The 20,977-nt window shown below is 41.6% G+C and overlaps 1 protein-coding gene across 1 annotated transcript in view; it reads right to left on the bottom strand.

Moving 5' to 3' along the window:
- LOC124795229 (ribose-5-phosphate isomerase) overlaps positions 1-20,430 on the bottom strand; it is a 30,976-nt gene extending 10,546 nt beyond the window's left edge. Inside the window, exons 1-4 of the mRNA XM_047259151.1 lie at positions 20,294-20,430; positions 19,739-19,986; positions 14,110-14,170; positions 2,393-2,508 (exon numbers count right to left, since the gene is read on the bottom strand). Coding sequence (XP_047115107.1) covers positions 2,393-2,508; positions 14,110-14,170; positions 19,739-19,978 — 417 coding nt within the window. The 5' untranslated portion in view covers positions 19,979-19,986; positions 20,294-20,430. The remainder of the gene's footprint in view (positions 1-2,392; positions 2,509-14,109; positions 14,171-19,738; positions 19,987-20,293) is intronic.
- Positions 20,431-20,977: the final 547 nt, after the last annotated feature.

Raw genomic sequence — 20,977 nt, 5'->3', positions numbered from 1 at the left:
GTATTATCAAATGGTAGTTTGGCATTGGAAGCAATACTTACCTTCAATAAATACCAGAATAATAATATTCAAAATTCATTGTTTCACACAAAGGTAAGATACCACTACTTACCATTAAACTCAACATGATGAGAGTGTTTATATACTCACTTGTACCAAAGAAAAATTCAGTTAAGGAAACTACCAAATATGAGACAGATTTACTTTTCTTGTCATATTTCTTATTTGCACTGTTCATCTCTTCTCCCCATAATCTAACCTTTACTTCTTACTCTGTCATTATCATCTTTTAGACTGAAGCTTGTACAGTTCTTACCAACGCATCACATCTTTAAACTCCTCCTGACACCTCTTTGTCTAGCCTTGTTCCCACAACAAGGGGTCTCTCTCATCCTGGGGTCCAAGTAACCTGCCTTTCCTATCCCTCTCTCCTCCCTGACAAAGGAACTATTAGTTCAAAAATATATAAAAGAAATCCTGCCAGAGGAACATCCACAAATGAGCTTTATAGCAAAAGTTGAAAATACTGCTTCAGTTGTAAGATTCTTTTTATTTTTCAGCCGTTAATATGTGACTGGTTTTGGGCTCTTACATGCCCATCATCAGGTGTTATACTGAAAATAAACGAGAGACCAGAGCTAATACTAGCTTTCACACACAATAACATACGTAAAAAAGCAAAACAAAAGTTCCATACAACATTTTAGAAAACAGCGGTCGGGCTAGGTGCATTAAAACTTAAGTTAATGGCAAAGCGACACCCGAAAATACTACGGATGACTGCCTGGGTAAATAAATGTGCAGTGAACACCATGACACTTAGACTTTGTGCTGTGACCCTGAGAGCTGTGGAGAATGAGTACAGGACACAATGTATCACCACCAAGGGCAGAGCATGGTGTAGCATACACAAAGAGGGAAGCAAACTGGTAAACTAGAGTGGCAAAAGTACTGCCTTCTGTTGACCAGAAGAACAATGCAGGACCAACTAGCCCGGCTGTTCACAATTTGAATTAGTGATTTACATTCAAAACGGAAGGAAAAAAATTTACATACAACATTACACCGAAAGTGTTAAAAGTACATTATGAGTGGTAAAGAAACACATTGAAAATGGCAGTACAGAACTGTAGTAAAAATAACTGAGAGCCAGCAACATAAATTTTATGTATAAATCATCAAGCACAAAGAAAATTTTTCCCTTTCCATGCCTGTAATTTGATGTGACCTTCCACTTTTGTTCAGCAGCAAGGTGCTTTTTAATAGGAGTGGCATATACGTATCTTCTTTTAACTCAGGTCTGTGGCATGTTATTCTATGTGTTTTACAATTTATACATAAATTTTATGTCACTGGCTTCCTGTTAGTTTTACTACAGTACTGCCCTGTTCAATATGTTCCTTTACCACTCATAATGTACTTTAATGCTTTTCATGTAACTTTCTATGTGATGGGTTTTTCGTTTTTCATTTTGAATATAAATCACTAATTCAAATTGTGAACAGGCTGGGCTAGTTGGCCCCATTTTGTTTTTCCTGTCGACAATCAGATGGCAGTACTTTTGCCACTCTGGTTTACCAGTTTGCTTTCCCCTTCGTGTATGTAACTCTATACTCTGCTCTCACTGGTGATACATTGCATCATGTACACGTCCATTGTGGTGCTTGGGGTCACAGCACAGAGTGTAAGTGTCCCAGTGTTCATTGCGTATTTCTTTATCCAGGCAGTCATCTGTAGTACTGTCCGGTGTCACTTGGCCATTGACTTAGGTTTCACCGCACCTAGCTCAACCACTACTTTCTAAAATGTTATATGGCACTCGTTTTTTGTTTGCTTGCACAATTGCATGAAAAAAATATTATTAGCTTTGGTCTCTTGTCTGTTTTCACCTGATGATGAGCATGTAAGAGCCCAAAACTGACTGTGTTTTAACAGCTGAAAAATAAAAATAACCTTACAACTGAAGTGGTATTTTCAACCTCTGTTCAAAAATATAGATAGTGTGTAACTTTTACTTTTGTTTGAGTTTATTGACAGTACTATACATTTTGTCTCCTGACAATAAGTACTGGTCTGTTTTATACATACCGAGCTTTCTGATTGTCAGATTGCTAACACCCTCATTTTTTATTCAGCAATTTGGAAAGTTTATTGAATACAGAGAAAACAGGGATCTAACTCAAGATTTGAATTGACAAATATTTTAGCCATCATGTCCATGAGGACATACAAAATCTCAAAATTGAGGTAATTGTGCACACGGATTTCAATAATTTTTTTAAACTATATTTCCCAAAGAATATTTTGAAACCAAATAAATAGTAGCAAAGGTATAATTGTCTTCTTTTCTATTAATAGCCAATACATTAGCTCTGGCATAAAAGGCACTTACTTTGGGATGAGTTTCTAGATCTCCAAGTCGCAGCTGATTTTCCAATATCAACTGCCTTGCTTGGAATGATGTTGGTACACATGTGACTTCCAGTTTTTCACTGCGAACTCTCTCAGCTAAAATAAACATTTATGCTTATCACAAGAACAGAAGTGAATCAACAAGTAACATAAAATAATAAAGACATAATACTGTGCCATGAGAAGACTAAATTAATAAGTGCATTTCTCTTAACAGACAGTGACTGTAAACGTCATGACAGAAACGGTTTCCCACACACATTTCACTAACTGTTCACAATAACCCGTTTTACTGGTTGTAAAGGGTTCTTTTCAAAATTTTAATCTGTTACTTTATTAAGGTTTTGTGATTTTGCAGCGTGACAGGAAAAGCTCATCCGAAGGTCTTAATTTATTTACTTATTCAACCATTTGATGTATTCAGTTGATACACACATCATTATATATAGGCCTTGACCTTATGATCATACAATGACAACAATTACAATTTACTGCATCTATAGCATAGATTAGAGCATAATACATAGCTTTACACCTTATTTAGTTCTTCCTTACAGTGTATGACTGATTCCAGTATGTTTAAATTTACACACACACACACACACACACACACACACACACACACACACACACACACACAGGAGTAATGTCACAATTTGTGAAGTGATTCTACAGATGAAAATAAACCAAAAAGGTCCTATGAACATGTGTCCAGTTTTTGATCTGGAGTGGGTTAAGACTACACTCATCCACAAATGAATGTGAAGACCAGTGTGAATGTTACTTACCAAAATGCTGCATGGGCAGTGTGGTGGACAGAATAATGGTGGGACAGATGACTGACCCATCCTAAAAGAGATATGAGGGTTCTCCAACAGATGGCAGCACTGTGACATAGCATCGAGGCAACAGCTACAAGTGTACCCAATGCACAATCATGGGTTGGATCAGTCAGCAGTCATGAGGCCATGTATGTGTCGTGCTTGAGTGTTGTTTCATTCAACAAGTCCATTGTGTCTGTGAATGACAACATGCCACATACATTCATCCTTCCAGAATAAGGAGATATGTTGTTTGTGTACAGGTACTGCAACAGCAGTGTCCGGGTGGCTATGACAGAGTACCAGAGACATTTCCCTGCTCAACAAACCCCCTGTGCCAGTGCACTATCACAGTGAGAGGCTGTCCAGTCAGTTGAGGAAAGGGAAGATATTACTGCAAAGGTACAATGGAGTCTCACCATCAGTACACGGCGCATTAGCCGTCCTCCGCTCAATATTCCACAAATGCGAATGTTGCGTAAGTTATACTCTTGAGGGTTTGCACCCATTCCATGTGCAACCCACGCAACTGCTGCACACAGGTTTCTCAATAAGCAGACAACAGTTCTGTGAATGGTTGGCTGTACACAGAAAAGTTAAGCAATACAGTTCATTTACAGATGAGGTTACATGTACACAAAGTAGTATCATGAACACACAATTATCACACATGGGCGATAGAGACTCTACATGACACTAGGGAAACAAGAATCCATGTCAGGTTGTCAGTGAATGTCTGATGTCGTAAGACTGATGACCTGGTGAAAAGGCCTGTGCTGCTGCCAAATCACATGACAGCAGCAGCATACATACATTTCCCGATAGAAGACCTACCTGCACTTTTGGAAGACGTGACATTAGAGCACTGATGGCAAATGTACCTGCAACATGATGGATCACTGATACACCGTACTAGACGAGTATTCCAGTATCTGAATAACACATATGCTCAACAGTGGATTGGCAGTGGCAGACCCATTAACCGGCCTGCCAGATCACCCCACCTAACACCATTAGACTTCTGTTTACTGGGGGCTTTAAAGGGGGATGTGTACGTTACAAAGGTTGATACATATGAAGAACTTGTCACCTGCATCCGCAATGCTGTTGCCTGTAGAGGTGATGTTCCATATGCAACACAGCACACTCTCCTATATGTTGACAAGTGCGCTGAGGTGGGTGGGGGACCTTTTGAACACATCTTGTAGGATGGATCAGTCATCTGCCCCACCATTCTTCTGTTCACCACAGTGCATATACAGCATTTCAATAAGTAACATTCATGCTTGTCTTCATAATCATTCATGGATGTGTGTAGTCTTCAACCTGCTCCAGTTCCGTAATGATAAAAAAATCAGACATGTGTGCATAGGCCTTTTTTTTGTTTATTTTCACATGTAGAATTACGTGATATTTCCCCTGAATCACTTCCGTTTTCTTGCTTTTGCTTGTGGCATATTCCTAGATTGTCCTTGTAATAATCAGAAAATTCAGTTAAGGAACACAATAGATTTTTCTCTGGTATTTCTTTGACTGTGTGATTGAAAGCATCAATATTCTTTACTTTGATTGATATTGTTTAGAAGGCAATTGAATAGGTCCATTCCCATGTATGTTACACTTTTCTCACAATGACTTGTCCTGTGTTGGATTTTCTCAGTTTTCAACAGTTTCTTGTTTCATATTGATGAACCTCTGCATTTCTCTTAAAATTATTTAATATTGTTCTTAGTATGTACTAGTGTTTCACTCACTCACTCACACACACACACACACACACACAACACACACGTTACTGTTAGAACATTTATTAGTTTAAATTTTGGCCGGTGTATGGCCCTTTTCTGTATGATGAACTACTACTTATTTACTGAGCTTTCCCACAGTTCAATACCATATGACATTCTGGATTAAAAGTGAGAAAAGTAAATCATTCCAATGACTTAAATACTAACAGTTTGGCTAACTTCTGTTGTGCACAGCAGTACAAATTTAATTTACTGTTTATGCTCTTGATGTGCTCTGTCCATGTTAATCTATCATCAAGAGAAGACCCAGAAATTTTACCCAAGGTACTTGATCAAGTTTGTTCTCCTTGATTTTTAGCATTAACTCATTATTTTTTGGTCAATTGTTTTTAAAGCTTATGATTTTTTTTTAAAAAAAATCTATATCAGTTTATTGTTTCTAAACCAGTTATTGAGTCTATGTAACACTTTCAGCTCCAAGTGCAGCTTGTTCTAGATCCACCCTCTTAATTAAAACATTTGTGTCATCCACTAAACAGTATGGATTTCTGTTTTATTTAATGAGAAAGGCCATTAATATATACCAAAAACAGCAGTGGCCCTACACACTTCCCCGAGACGCACCAGTTAGGATCTTCCCCATGTCTGAGTAGTATTTATTTCTCTCTTCATCTAATACTTCTACTTTTTAGTATCTGTTCATTATGTAAGATTTTATTACTTTGAATGCAATACCTCTCACTCCATAGAATTTTAGAACCTTGTGATCAAGTAAATCAAAAGCTTTTGATAGGTCACATACTATCCCAATTATTGATTCTTCCTTGTCAAGTGTTTGTAGCACATTGTCCACAAGTTCACGTGTTGCTAAAGCAGTGTATTTATTTTTTTGGAATCCAAGTTTGGTTGGTTGGTTTAAAATGGGGGGAGGGACCAAACTGCGAGGTCATCGGACCCTTGTTCCCAGTAGAACAATTAGTCAAGGGAAAGAAGAAAACAAAGAAGACGTATGGAACAATAACAAGAGAAAGGAAGGAACAGAAGGACAACAAAAACTACAACGGACAAAACACAACAAGAAAACCACTGAGAATCGCAAGAAACAGGGAGAAGAGATTAAAAACAAGAAAGCAGATTACCTCGGCTGGCTCACCATGAGAATAAAAGGGAGAAGCCAGCCACTATGCAACACATTAAAACCTCCACCCTAAAAGTCCTAGATCGGAGGACACAGAGGGACAAAGGACATGCTCTAAAACTCAGATCAAATGATAAAACCCACCCTCACGAATAAAACATAAAATTAAAGCTGCTGTTGAGGCATTGTCACCCAACACTGTAGGAGGGTGCTGGGAAAGTTAAAAGTCTGCTGCAGAGTGGTTAAAAGCAGGCAGTCCAGCAAGAGGTGGAAGACTGTCATTGGGAGCCACAGCAACACTGAAGTAGGTCCTCGCGATGGAGGGGATAACCACGTGTGTGAAATGTGTGGCAAATGTGGAGGTGACAAAGGACAACTGATTCCTCATGAGAAGCCCGCAGGGAAGACCTCCATACATTCACAGTCTCAATGACATGCAATTTGCTATGCATACTGTTATGCCACTCCGTCTCCCAAAGCCAAAAATCCCTGCAGTGTAAGACAGAATTCAGGTTAGTTTCAGAGATGCCTATCTCCAGAAGCAGTTTCTGTGTAGCCTGTTTGGCCAGTCCATCAGCAAATTCATTGTCTGGGATTCCGACATGTCTTGGGGTCCACACAAACACCACTGAACAACTGGACCATTCAAGGGTCGAGATGGACTTCTGGATGTTCGCTACCAAAAGATGGCGAGGGCAGCACCGGTCGATAGCTTATAGGCTGCTCAGGGAGTCAGAACAGAGAAGAAACGACTCACCAGAACAGGAACGGATGTACTGAAGTACACGAGATATGGCCACAAGCTCTGCAGCTAATACACTGCAGCCAGCAGGTAAGGAATGCTATTCAATATGGCCTCTGTGGACATAGGTGAAGCCAACATTACCATCAGCCATCGAGCTGTCAGTGTAAACAACTCCAGAGCCCCGGAAAACATCAAGAATCGAGAGGAAGACGCAGCGGAGAGCGGTGGGGTTAAAGGAGTCCTTATGGCCATGCAGTCAAAGCTGTGGCCGAGGAGGTGTATGTGAATGGACCACAAGTAGAAGTGGTAACGGGAAAGACATGATCACACATGAACCACAATTGTGAACCCTGACCTGGGCCGGCAATGCGAGAATATGTGCAAAATAACTGGCGAGCATTTGTGCACATTGGATTCACAATAGAGGGGCTCCAGCCTCCACCAGGACACTGGTCACCGGACTCATTCTAAAAGCTCCTGTTGCTAGGTGAACGCCACAGTGGTGCACTGGGTCAAGTAAACGCAACACTGAGGGTGCCGCCGAACTGTAAATGAGACTCCCATAGTCGAGGTGGGATTGAACAAGGGCTCTGTAGAGCTGCAGCAGCGTAGAGCAATCTGCATCCCAGTTGGTCTTGCTCAGGCAGCAGAGGGCATTGAGGTGCTGCCAGCAATTCTGCTTAAGCTGAAGAAGGTGAGGTGGCCAAGTCAATCGGGCACCGAAAATCAGTCCTAAGAATCGATATATCTCCACTACAGTGAGTGGATCGTCATTAAGGTAAAGTTCTGGTTCCAGATGAATGGTATGACGCCGACAGAAATGCATAACACATGATTTCGCAGTTGAAAACTGGAAGCCATGGGCTAGAGCCCATGACTGTGCCTTGTGAATGGCTCCCTGTAGGCACCACTCAGCAACACCATTACTGGAGGAGCAATACAAAATGCAGAAGTCATCTGCATACAGAGAAGGGGAGACCGACGGTCCTACAGCTGCTAATAAGCCATTAATGGCCACTAACAATTCTCCTGAATACTGGGGGAGCTATGGGAGGCACCAAGTTGGACATGGAAAGTACGGAGCAACAAGAAGTTTTGGATGAAAATCGGGAGCAGGTCCCAGAGACCCCATTCAAACGATGTGGCAAGGATATAATGTCACCAGGTCGTGCCGTATGCTTTACGTAAGTCAAAAAATATGGCAACCAGGTGTTGGCGACTGGAAAAGGTTGCTCAGATGGCAGATTTGATGGACACAAGATTATCAGTGGCAGAGTGACCCTGGCGGAAGCCACCCTGGCACAGAACCAGTAGGCTGCGTGACTCCAGGACCCAACCCAACCCAACCCAATCGCCGACACGCCATACATTCCAGCAGCTTACAGAGAATGATGGTGAGACTGATGGGCCAATAGCTATCCACATAGAGCGGATTTTTGGCGGGTTTTACCACTGGAATGATGGTGCTCTTCTGCCATTGCGATGGAAAGACGCCATCGCACCACATCTGGTTGAAGATGACAAGGAGATATTGCTTGTAGTCAGACGAGAGATGTTTAATAATCTAACTGGAGATCCAGTCCAGCCCAGTAGCTGTGTCGGGGCAATGTGCAAGGGCCCTGAGGAGCTCCCACTCTGTAAAGGGGGCATTATAGAGTTCACTGTGGCTTGTAGTGAATGAGAGGACTTTCCTTTCCATCCACCATTTGAAGGTGCAACGGCTGCGGGGTAGTTCTCTGACGCAGAAGCTCAAGCATAGTGCTCAGCAAAGTGCTCGGCAGTCACGTCTGCACCGGTAGAGAGCACACCATCGATGTTAACGCCAAGGACATCTGGTACCCAAAAAGACGTCTGATCTTTGTCCAAACTTGGGAAGGTGGTATATGGCACCCAATGCTCAACAAGTACATCTCCCAACACTCCTGTTTCCATTGTTTTATAAGTAGGTGAAAGCAGGCACAGAGCCACTTAAAGGCTATTAGGTGCTCTAAGGAGGGTGCCACTTATGTCGCTGTAGAGCTCACCCATGCTCTTTAATTGCCTCAGCTACTTCTGGCGACCACCAAGGAACTGTCTTTCGCTGGGGGAACCCCAGAGAACGAGGGATCACGTTTTCTGCCGCAGAAATGATCACTGTAGTGACCTGCTCAATCACAACATTGATGGCACCATGTGGGGGAGATTCAACGGTGACAGCAGAGGTCAAGGCTACCCAGTAGCCTCGTTTAAAGTCCATCTGCTAGGTGCTCGTGGGCACGATGCCGGGGGAGTGACGGGAAGATGGGGAAGTGGTCACTACCACACAGGTCATCATGTGCTCTCCAGTGGATAGATGGGAGAAGTCCCGGGCTGCAAATTGATAAATCAATGGCTAAGTAACTACCATACTGAAATGTGTGGCAGCCCCAGTATTTAAGAGGCAGAGGTCCGAATTGGAACAGTAAATTTTCGACATCTCTGCCATGGCCAGTGAGCATGGTGCTACACCACAATACATTCAGGGGTACCGCACCATCTGGAGGGTGATACAAATTGCAGACAGTTATTTCCTGCATCGTTCATATCCTGATGGCCATAGCTTCAAGAGGAGTTTGAAGGGGCACAGGTTCACTACATACTGAGTTCAGGACATAAGACGCAAACTCCATCTGACACACTACTATATTCGCTATGGTTCTTGTAATATCCCCTGTAGCTCCAAAGGGCAGTGGCCTGCATTCCTGAGAACCAGGTTTTCTGGTGGGCAATGCAGATAGCAGGTGTAAAACTTAACAGTTGCCGTAGCTCAGCCACTTGGTGGAAAAAACTGCCGCAATTCCACTGTAGGATGACATGATCGTGAGACTGGGAAGGCATGAAACACTCAATGAGGCAGTCTACACCTCAGGGTCACCTGCTGCCACCGACTTATATTCTGAACAGGCTATATCCATAGTGTCTGAAGGTCTGGCAAGATCTAGGTCCTCAGCAGACGTCAGACTCTTCACCTCATCCTCAGACGCAGAGCTTGTAGGCAGCAATGGTGTGGGTGCCACTGCAATTCCCTTGGTTTTGGGGGTCTTCTTTCTGGATTTGTCTCACTGATTCCTGGGTTTCTCTGGCTGGGAGGCTTCACTGATTCCATCTCTGGGACGGAGGATGATCGTGAAGCCCTACGACCAGCTGCTTTTGGGCACTTCAGCCAATGGCGGGTGTCATCTTTCCCATTAGCAGAAACCTGGGAAGGGAGTGACCCAGAAGAGCCCTTCATAGCAAGAGGAGCCAAAGAAGACTGACGCTTCTCCACCTGAGAAGTGGTGACTGGTGCCCCCGATGGTTGGGGGAACAGTGCTCCCGAAGTAGGTAGTGCGGGAGCAACAGGGAGGGAAGTGCCCCCCACCATCAAGGGGGCAGGCATAGTCTTCCGGCTCTGAGAGCCGACGGGAATTCGCGGAACTGATGGGGCTACAACTGTTTTTGTAGCAGCAGCATAAGGGGTCACAGCCACAGGATGTAGGTGCTCGAATTTCCTCTCAGCCTCAGTGCAGATCAGTCTGTCCAGGGTCTTGTATTCCATCATTTTCCTTTCTCATTGTAAAATCCTGCAGTCTGGTGAGCAAGGGGAATGAGGCTCTCTGCAGTTGACACAGATGGGAGGCAAGGCACATGGAGTATTGGGATAGGATGGACGTGTGATGCTGGATGTACAGCGGGAAGACATACGGCCAAACTTCCAGCACTTAAAGTACCACATTCGGGGAGGGATATATGACCTGACATCACAGTGGTAGACCATCACCTTGACCTTCTCGGGTAATGTGTCATCCTCAAAGGTCGAGATAAAGGCACCGGTGGCAACCTGATTATCCCTCGGACCCCAATGGACAAGCCAGATGAAATAAACTACTCGCCACTCTAAGTTGGTGTGCAGCTCATCGTCAGACTGCAAAAGAAGGTCCATGTGGAATATAATACCCTGGAACATATTTAAGCTCTTATGAGGCACGATGGTAACAGAAACAGCTCCCAGCTTGTCACAAGTGAGTAATGCCTGTGACTGGGCAGAGGATGCCATTTTTATCAAGACTGACCCTGACCGCATTCTGGACAAGCCCTCCACCTCCCCAAACTTGTCCTCTAAATGGTTTACAAAATACTGAGGCTTTGTCGAGACAAAGGAGTCCCCATCAGCTCTCGTACATACACAAGGTACTGGGGCGAATAAGGTTCGCTGCCATCCTTAGCCTGGTGTTCCTCCCACGGTGTGGCCAGGGAGGGGAATGATTTAGGATCATACTTCCTTGCATTGTACTGAGACTTTGAACACTTAGAGACTGCTGGCGTTTGATCACCTGCAAGTGATGACGTGGTACACTTCATCGCACATCATCCACCATGATGCCACCCACTCCAACCAGGGGCCTTCCCTATGGGCGCCGCCCAGCCACAGCAAAGGTCACCTGGCAGGATGGCCATAGTTGGGAGTCCCGATATCCAGGTTGACGGGAATCTACTCCATGGTATACGTGGGGAATTTAGGGCGCAGCCATCAGCAGAGTGATCCCTGTGTAGTCAGGGGGCTACAACCAACAGGGTACATAGCGGCCCCACCACAACCGACTGGCTACCATGCTGGATATGATGTGCAAAGAATTCCACGTTTATCTTCGGTGCAGAAAATGACACTGCATAGTGGGTAGAAGAAAATGCACCCAGGAAGTTGTCCTCACCCAAGAGATTGAGGATGAGCGCGACTGCAATGCCACAATGAGAAAGTGGGCTAAAGATCTCAATGCATGATGGACACGATGCACCATGTAAGGCGCCCTTCCCCAGTCGGCTCGTTTTTCGGGAAAATAGTGAAAAATGGAGGTCAAACCCTACAGGGGACCATCACATAAAGGCCAAAAGGTGTGAGACTCCTTTTAGTCGCCTCTTATGACAGGTAGGGATACCACAGGCCTTCGGGGGGGGGGGGGGGGGGGGGGGATCCAAGTTGCTTTCTGGTTAGGATAGCTTATTAATCTATTTTACAGAATGTGTTCAAAGATTTTCAACACTACTGGCATAACACTAACAGGTCTGTAATTTTTGGGTTTTGTAAGTCACCTTTTGTACAATGGCACTTCCCAAGCAATTTTTAAATTCTCTGGATATAGTCCTTCATTCCTTCTGTGATGGACTTGTTAATCATATTAATCAAGGGTTTAACGATGTATTTGGATGAGATTTTAATAATCCCATTTGGGATACCATAGATGACTCACTTTAAGAAAGTCCAAGATCAGTAGATACTAAGAAAATGCAAACTATCTACCAGCTCAGAGGAAGTCTAGTTAACATACGTACAAGTGATGAAGGTTTATTTTCAGTCTTGTCTTTGCAGGATTTTATGTAACAGATTCTTAGGTTCAAATACAAATTTTATCAGAACTTGTCCAGAGTCATATTCTGATATTTTGGAATCTAAGTGTATTATAGCATTTATTTTCTGAAATGCATTTTATATGCCAGAATTCGTACTTTTTCTTTGTGCAGATACCTCAAAATATGCAAGACGACAATTGAGACAGTAACTTTACTTTTTGCATTACTGCAGTTTTTGAGGAAACTTGTTTTGCAACAAGAAACAGATTTTGCACAATTACAGTCTAAGTCTAAGAAACAAAGTGCCTTTCATGCTGGGATACATCTCTAGGTATGACAGAGTCATGTTAAAAATCACTCTCTCACATCATATGTACTTACAAGACAGGATAGCACATGTGAAAAATGACACAGGGCCACTCCATTACACTAAACTCTGTATCTTCATCACAATTGATTGAAAAAGAAGAAAAGCATTTTCTTCAACATTAATGATGTGATCAAATTATCCAATCTCAGGAGTTAGCAACATCTATACAATAGCTACAGGGCTATTACAAACGATTGATGCGATTTCATAAATTCACTGTAGCTCCATTCATTGACATATGGTCACAACACACTACAGATACGCAGAAAAACTCAAAGTTTTGTTCGGCTGAAGCCGCACTTCAGGTATCTGCCGCCAGAGCGCTCAAGAGCGCAGTGAGACAAAATGGCGACAGGAGGCGAGAAAGCGTATGTCGTGCTTGAAATGCACTCACATCAGTCAGTCATAACAGTGCAACGACACTTCAGGACGAAGTTCAACAAAGATCCACCAACTGCTAACTCCATTCGGCGATGGTATGCGCAGTTTAAAGCTTCTGGGTGCTTCTGTAAGGGGAAATCAACGGGTCGGCCTGCAGTGAGCGAAGAAACGGTTGAACGCGTGCGGGCAAGTTTCACGCGTAGCCCGTGGAAGTCGACGAATAAAGCAAGCAGGGAGCTAAACGTACCACAGCCAACGGTTTGGAAAATCTTACGGAAAAGGCTAAAGCAGAAGCCTTATCGTTTACAATTGCTACAAGCCCTGACACCCGATGACAAAGTCAAACGCTTTGAATTTTCGGCGCGGTTGCAACAGCTCATGGAAGAGGATGCGTTCAGTGCGAAACTTGTTTTCAGTGATGAAGCAACATTTTTTCTTAATGGTGAAGTGAACAGACACAATGTGCGAATCTGGGCGGTAGAGAATCCTCACGCATTCGTGCAGCAAATTCGCAATTCACCAAAAGTTAACGTGTTTTGTGCAATCTCACGGTTTAAAGTTTACGGCCCCTTTTTCTTCTGCAAAAAAAACTGGAGACCGACAGTGCCGACTTCATCTTTCAACAGGATGGTGCTCCACCGCACTTCCATCATGATGTTCGGCATTTCTTAAACAGGAGATCGGAAAACCGATGGATCGGTCGTGGTGGAGATCATGATCAGCAATTCATGTCATGGCCTCCACGCTCTCCCGACTTAACCCCATGCGATTTCTTTTTGTGGGGTTATGTGAAAGATTCAGTGTTTAAACCTCCTCTACCAAGAAACGTGCTAGAACTGCGAGCTCGCATCAATGATGCTTTCGAAATCATTGATGGGGACATGCTGCGCCGAGTGTGGGAGGAACTTGATTATCGGCTTGATGTCTGCCGACTCACTAAAGGGGCACATATCGAACATTTGTGAAGGCCTAAAAAAACTTTTTGAGTTTTTGTATGTGTGTGCAAAGCATTGTGAAAATATCTCAAATAATAAAGTTATTGTAGAGCTGTGAAATTGCTTCAGTCATTTGTAATAACCCTGTATAGAAGGTCACAGGAGCTTTAGATGTTTCATCAAAGTAATATAGTAAAATTTTATGTAACTTACCTAGCCTTTCAACTGCATACACTATAGTAGATCCACTTCCAACTCCAATAACTGATTTATCCTGCAATAATATAAACATCTTTGAGCTTATCTGTTTCCATTGGACCAGTTGGGTGCAGAATATCATCAGATGCACATTACAATCACAAAATTTCAGTGGTACATGTGTATAGATCTGAAGCTGTAACCCATGATAGTCTTGAGCATTTAACTTTTTTTTGTTTTTATATGGGACTGCCATTATCCACATATATTTCCCCAGCATGTCCTAGTAAAATTGAAAGTTAAAAATTCACAGTTTCAATTTTTTGTAGCCTTTACTGTTTTCAATACTTTTTCTTCCATTATATAGCAGAAATATGAGAGATGGGAGCTTCATTTGTAGCAATAAGTAAGTGCATGTCAAAGCTGAATAGTTGTAATTTTGAAATTATTAGCAAAAGATCTCTGCTATGAATCAACACAAACTATTGACGTTTTGGCATACCATGGGTTCTATTGACAGAAAGCATTAACTGAAACCTTTGATATATTCACCATTTCATTACCAGTCACCTTTCAATTAATCATAGGCTTGTGCTATGCTGCAGATCAGTATGTCACTACAAATAAGATTCTGTATTCACATTGGTTGGCGTTGCCAACTCAAAATCATATTGCCATCTCACAACCTAATCTACACATCAAGCTACACAGCCGATCCAGATATAAGTAAAACCTACTTTAAAAATAAGTAAATAAAACTGCCAGTGTTCTGTTCTTTTCCTGTTTGCACGTGTATTATATTGCATGTCTCAAAATCAATGTGTCAAGGTATGAAGCCAACATCCAGTATCACTCTGAATAAGTCCCGGGGTTACCAAAGTGTAAAAAAAAGTTGTTGGCCAACATTATTAAAACTTTCAGATTGGCAGGTCCTACTCAGCAGCGATGAGAATTATTTATACCACTTAAAGAACAACATCTACATTTAGTTGTGAGTTCTTGTAAGCTAAACGTGATGTTACCAGCAAAGCAACACTGGTACACCGAGCTGAAAATTTAAACTCTTAGAAATTAAGCAGCCACTCATAAATATATGGAAACTTAGCTCAAAAGCCAGTTTATTATGGCTGAAATGAGGGAGAACTACAATATTTAAATTACGCATGTTGTCTCTCAAGAACAGCATGGAATATTCATGGTACTTTTCAAAAATCAATCTACAAGAAAGAAAATTTCTCTCTTTTTACAGTCAAGAGATGCTTTATATAGCAAAATGCGGAAATACGGAAGCGTCCGATCCCGCCCGTCTGCTTTGACCCATGACGTCACAAATATGGCAGAAACGACCATAAACCACGATTCCAATATGGCGCATATAAAGTCGTTATGTACACATTATGAGGACGAAAATACATCGAAAAACAAACATACACACATTCCACAAAAAGCCTAATGACACTAACGGGACAACCGCGGGAAATAGGGGGTCTTTGGGTGGAGGAAAAACTAAATATAAACAAATATCTAAAAAGAAAGATGATGAAACTTACCAAACAAAAGCGCTGGCAGGTCGATAGACACACATCGACCTGCCAGCGCTTTTGTTTGGTAAGTTTCATCATCTTTCTTTTTAGATATATTTTTCCCACGTGGAATGTTTCCCTCTATTATATAAATATAAACAAATTTAGACACCCATCCCCATACAAAACGACGAAAAAAACCGACATCACAAACTCCCAAAATACCACTAAACACAATATCATCTGGAATCCGACACTTCCCTTGACCTATATAGCTCAACAGTAGCTCTCGATCCCATAAATTAGGACCTAACACTTCCCTTGACCTATATAGCTCAAAAACATCTCCTGATACCAATACCAACATTCACAGCCACACATTGGGATCGAACACTTCCCTTGACCTGTTATCCTTACGACATCTCAACATACAGCCGTCCATGGTCCAAGACGCCGGAACTTTAAGCAAGCCTCATTTCTTCACGACATACTGAACACTTCACGACTTCATCCAAAAATCCGAATAGTTGAAGAAATTTTATTAGAGACAACGCACTGTCCCTCATCATAGCCGACAACCGAAAACTGTTGACCCTGTCAGCCATATCCATACCTACCAAAGACATGAAAAAAGCAATTTACCGAAATTCACACACCATGCCACACTCGCAAACTAAACCAAAAACATCACCTAACACACCACAAGAGAGCACCACCAATCGCATCAAAACGACACCTACAAATACGCCACTCTCACAAACTAAATTCCGCGCCGTCGTGACGTCACACACCACAACAGCCTTACGTCACGGGTCAAAGCCGACGCGTGGGATCGGACGCTTCGGTCGACCCCAAAATGCAGTACTGTGGATATACAAAGATTGATGCAGGTGCATTTGTGGACCTGGAAGGGAAGAAAGCAGAGAGTGGTAACTTTGTGGCAACAGGAAATTATGTTGCACATTGTCCAATGCAGATTCAAAACTGGGTGCTGATTAATTCATGATTAGCCTTGCTCTACATGACTGACTGAATGCAGTAAAGTGAAATTCTGATGTGTTGACAGACAATCAGCCAACTGATAAAGCTGTACAAAGAGTGCCTGTGGGTAACTGCACATACTAAATGCACAAGATTATGTCTATGAACTGCAAAAATGCACTGGAGCAAAAAGCATCTTATTCTCCAATGAATACATGAATGAAATTGACCTCCAGCACGCACCGAGTTGTGTTCACCAATAACATTGCTATGCATATGGAATTTTTATTTTCTTCCAAAACTGGATGTATGCTTGTAATAGAATGTGATTCGCAAAACCATCAGTAGTCCGAAAATTTACCTGAACAACTGTGTTTCATTGTAAGAACCAGGACACACCACCTTGATAAATGAAATTAGCCCAACATATTTGATGTAACAAAGTGAGAGTTGTTCAGGAGCTGTGGAATAGGGAAGAAAGTTATTGGTTATAATACCCTCCAAAGTCCTACTTTGCATCAAGTGCGGTAAGTCCCAAAACAACTTCAATGCTCAGCTTTTGATTTCTTAAATAAGTCATTTTGGAAACAGATTGAGTCAGTTTATTATAAAAAGTGCTCTATTAACATCACCTTAAGCTGGAAACTCATACATATTTAGTAAGTATTTAAGAAAGATAACACACGATGACAGTACCTATAAATAGATTACATTTTCTTTAATCTCTGAACAGTTTACAAATCACTAATCACTGTTTAAGTACTATTCACAGAAAAAGCTGCGTAAAGGGTCCATGTTGCATTTTTCATACTTCATGTCCAATATAAGTACATAATCTATATTAAAATACACACCAGGGATTTTGCTATTATGTAATGTGTCTTTTCTGAACTGACCTAGTTTTTTGTTTTATATAAGAAAAGCCACTGAAATACGGTACAAATATATATATTAGGCTACACTGCAAATCAATCTCTTATTTCCAATTTATATTCACCGCTTTTGCCAATTGTCCCTTTCCAACCTATGACTTCAGGCTATGCTACAGACTAGAGAGTAGCTTTAGGTGATAAACGCCACTTGCAACAGCAACAAAAACATTGGTTCTATAAACATGACAATGTATGTACCTGCACAGAAATACTTTAGGCTACTGAAGATGACAATAGCTGTGGAAGCCCACACTCTCTTACGTAAGAAATGTATCACAATTGTACAAAACTACTGCAGTCTTATGGCTACATATGGGTGCGAATAAAAAGTCTGTGGCCTCTTGAATCATCCTGTAAACAAATTCCACTGAAATTGTCATTAAGAAAACTACAAATGATCCAAAATTGTGCTGGAAGATTTCTTTGGGCTAATTTCTGTTTACCTCAGTGGAAGAGCACGATAATATAATTCATGACAATTATATTAAAATTGAAGAAGATGACAAAGGGAAAATGATATAAATGGCAATGAATATATGTATTTTTCCTACATCTACATCCATACTCTGCAAACCACCGCAAAGTGCATGACGGGGGTATGAACTGTTGTACCAGTCATTTATTTATGGAGCATGATAAAATGATTGACGGAATGCCTGTGTGCATGCTGTAATTATTCTGATCTTGTCCTCGTGATCCCTGTGTGTGCGATACATACTGGTTGTATTATATTCCTAGAATCATCATTTACAACCAGTCCATGACACTTTGTTAGCAGGCTTTCTTGGGATAGTTTACATCCATCTTTTACAGTCTGCCAGTTCAGTTTCTCCAGCATCAATGTAACTCTCTCCCATAGGTCAAACAAATCAGTGAGCATTCACGCTATGCTTCTCTGTATACGTTCCACATCCCCCTTTAGTGCTATCTGGTATGGGTCCATCACACCTGAGCAACATTCTAGGATGAGTCATACAAGTGATTTGTAATCAATCTCCTCTGTAGACTGATTGCACTTCCATAGTATGCTGCCAATAAACCGAAGTCCATCCCCTGCTTTACCCACAACAGGAGCTATGTGATCATTCCATTTCATTAGCAAGTTTAGTACGATTAGTGTTTTAACATCCTGTCAACAACGAGGTCATTAAAGATGGAGCACGAGTTTGGATTAGGGAAGGACGGGGAAGGATATCAACTATGTCCTTTCAAAGGAACCATCCTGGCATTTGGCTGAAGTGATTTAGGAAAATTACAGAAAACCCAAATCAGGAAGGCTGGATGCGGATTTGAACCGTTGCCCTCCAAAATGCAAGTCCAGTGTGCTAACCCCTGTGCCACCTCACTTGGTATTCAATTTCATATCCTTGCGAAGTGTTACTCCCAGGTATTTGTATGAGTTGTCAATTCCAACTGTGATTCATTGATATTATACCTTTTTCATTTTGTTAATTGCACTGTTTCCAAATACTACACATTCTTGAACTTAACATTAAGATCTAAATGTTGTATTTGTTGAAAATGCTAAGATACATTAAGCACAATACAAACAAAATATTTAAGTCAATCTACCTATATGTATTAAGAATGAGGAGGATTGGTGGGGGGGGAGTAATTTTATTGCAGTCGAGGAAACACCCCCCTCCTCTTCACCCACAGAAAACTAATTCTACATTCCACAAGTAAATAGTACATTCTGATTTTTCTCAATATTTTGACACTACCAATCTGTACGGTTTTTTGCTTCATTTATTTTGCGTGCTGGGAGGATGAAACAATTTGGCTGCTCGTCAAAAACGACTCTCTGTTAATATTTGGAACCCGTTTTGCTAAATTTCTTAGTGTATACATGAATAACATGAATACATAAAAAAGCGCTATCTGGTTTTAAATATCATTACATTATGGCTCACTTTAACTTTGGATGTTTAACATGAGAAGAAGTTGCTACATTATAAGACGGTTAACCATATCAACATTTCCCGTGATGCAAATTTCAAAATTAGAGATGCGATTTGGTACCACACGTACAAGGCACAGACGTTGTGTTAGTATGTCATTTAGTAACAACACATAAAAGAAACATACCCTTTGTCTTGGCTACAGCCGAAATGCGTCGTCATGAGCACCTTAAACTTAACCTATCGTCTGGGTTGTAAGCATATAGCTTTACATGGATAAATATTTACAGGAGAAAGTATCACTTACTTTCACGTATTCATCCACTGCTTTAAAGGCTGCCGCTTGCTTTGCACTATCATGTGGTCCCATAATTCTTTTGTGAATCTTCCGTGCGGGGCAAAATCTGCTTATCCTTGGCCTTGGTAATCTCACTGTAGTAATGTATTCGCGCGCAGGTGGTATGCAACCCTTAAATATCTCTGCATGCCGGCCGGAAAACTTCCACTTCTTTACTCTCCACAAACACCACGAAGATGCCGTTGACATCACGCTATCTGTACACAAAGATATTATGAAAACGTATTATCAGTAAGGTCCAGCTGTTTAATTTTTCTGTACTGAAGTGGGCGTGACGTGTGCGTGTTAAACAGAACATTTAACGGCTCATGTCACGGTGTAAAGAAAGCGATATGTGAATACATGCTAATGAATCAAGATCTTTAAGTGTGAGAAAGGCTGGAGTATAAGTAAAGGAAATCTGTACGACTACAGAAAAACCAGCACCATTTATGACGAAATCGGCAATAACAATTCCTATCTGTTTATCATAACTGGAAAAAAGTAAAAACGACCTAGACTTACTTCCTTGGAAGTCTGCCCTCTCTTCGTCACATCACAACAGTTGCGTTAAAAGCCATCACCTATCAGAGTGCGTTGACCTTCCACTTATACCGCTGTTTACATTCCTCCCACGCACCTTACCCGCGTCAGTGCCTCTGTACCAGCAACTCGCTACTTATCGCATTGTTTTATCACAGCTAGGGGGTACCAAATTTAGCAGATTCACTTTGCTGTATTAGGACGAGAGTTGTATAAACATTTTCGAAGTATCATTAGTGGAGAAGTATTTGATTTTTTTTAAAAAAAAGGCGAAATTTAAAACCAAATTTTCACGCTGTTACCACTTTCAACAATGGAGAACGGGTAACACATTTTCGGTATTAATATAAGCGCATTGCTTTTTGTTATTGTCGTCCAAACCAGATCGCGCTTTCATTTCTTAAAACATCTATTTCATTTGAATGAGAGGGCGAAAATTAATTTTTACTCGACACTGTTGATGCTCCCTTCTTTTCCTTACTGTCTTTTTCTTAGAAATCGTTAGACTAAAGGTGACACAGATATTAAGGATATTCAAAAAACAAATTCTTTTCTTTAGAGTGACATTCCTCATTTCTTTATGGCGTAAAGGTATTTCCATACGATACCCCCGTCCTCGGGTGCAATCGCAGACGCACGAGAATACAAGCCTAAGCACACGTTACC

This window comes from Schistocerca piceifrons, chromosome 4, assembly GCF_021461385.2.
Source record: "Schistocerca piceifrons isolate TAMUIC-IGC-003096 chromosome 4, iqSchPice1.1, whole genome shotgun sequence".
Taxonomy (NCBI): Eukaryota; Metazoa; Arthropoda; class Insecta; order Orthoptera; family Acrididae; genus Schistocerca; species Schistocerca piceifrons.
This window is presented reverse-complemented; position numbering and strand designations above follow the sequence as displayed.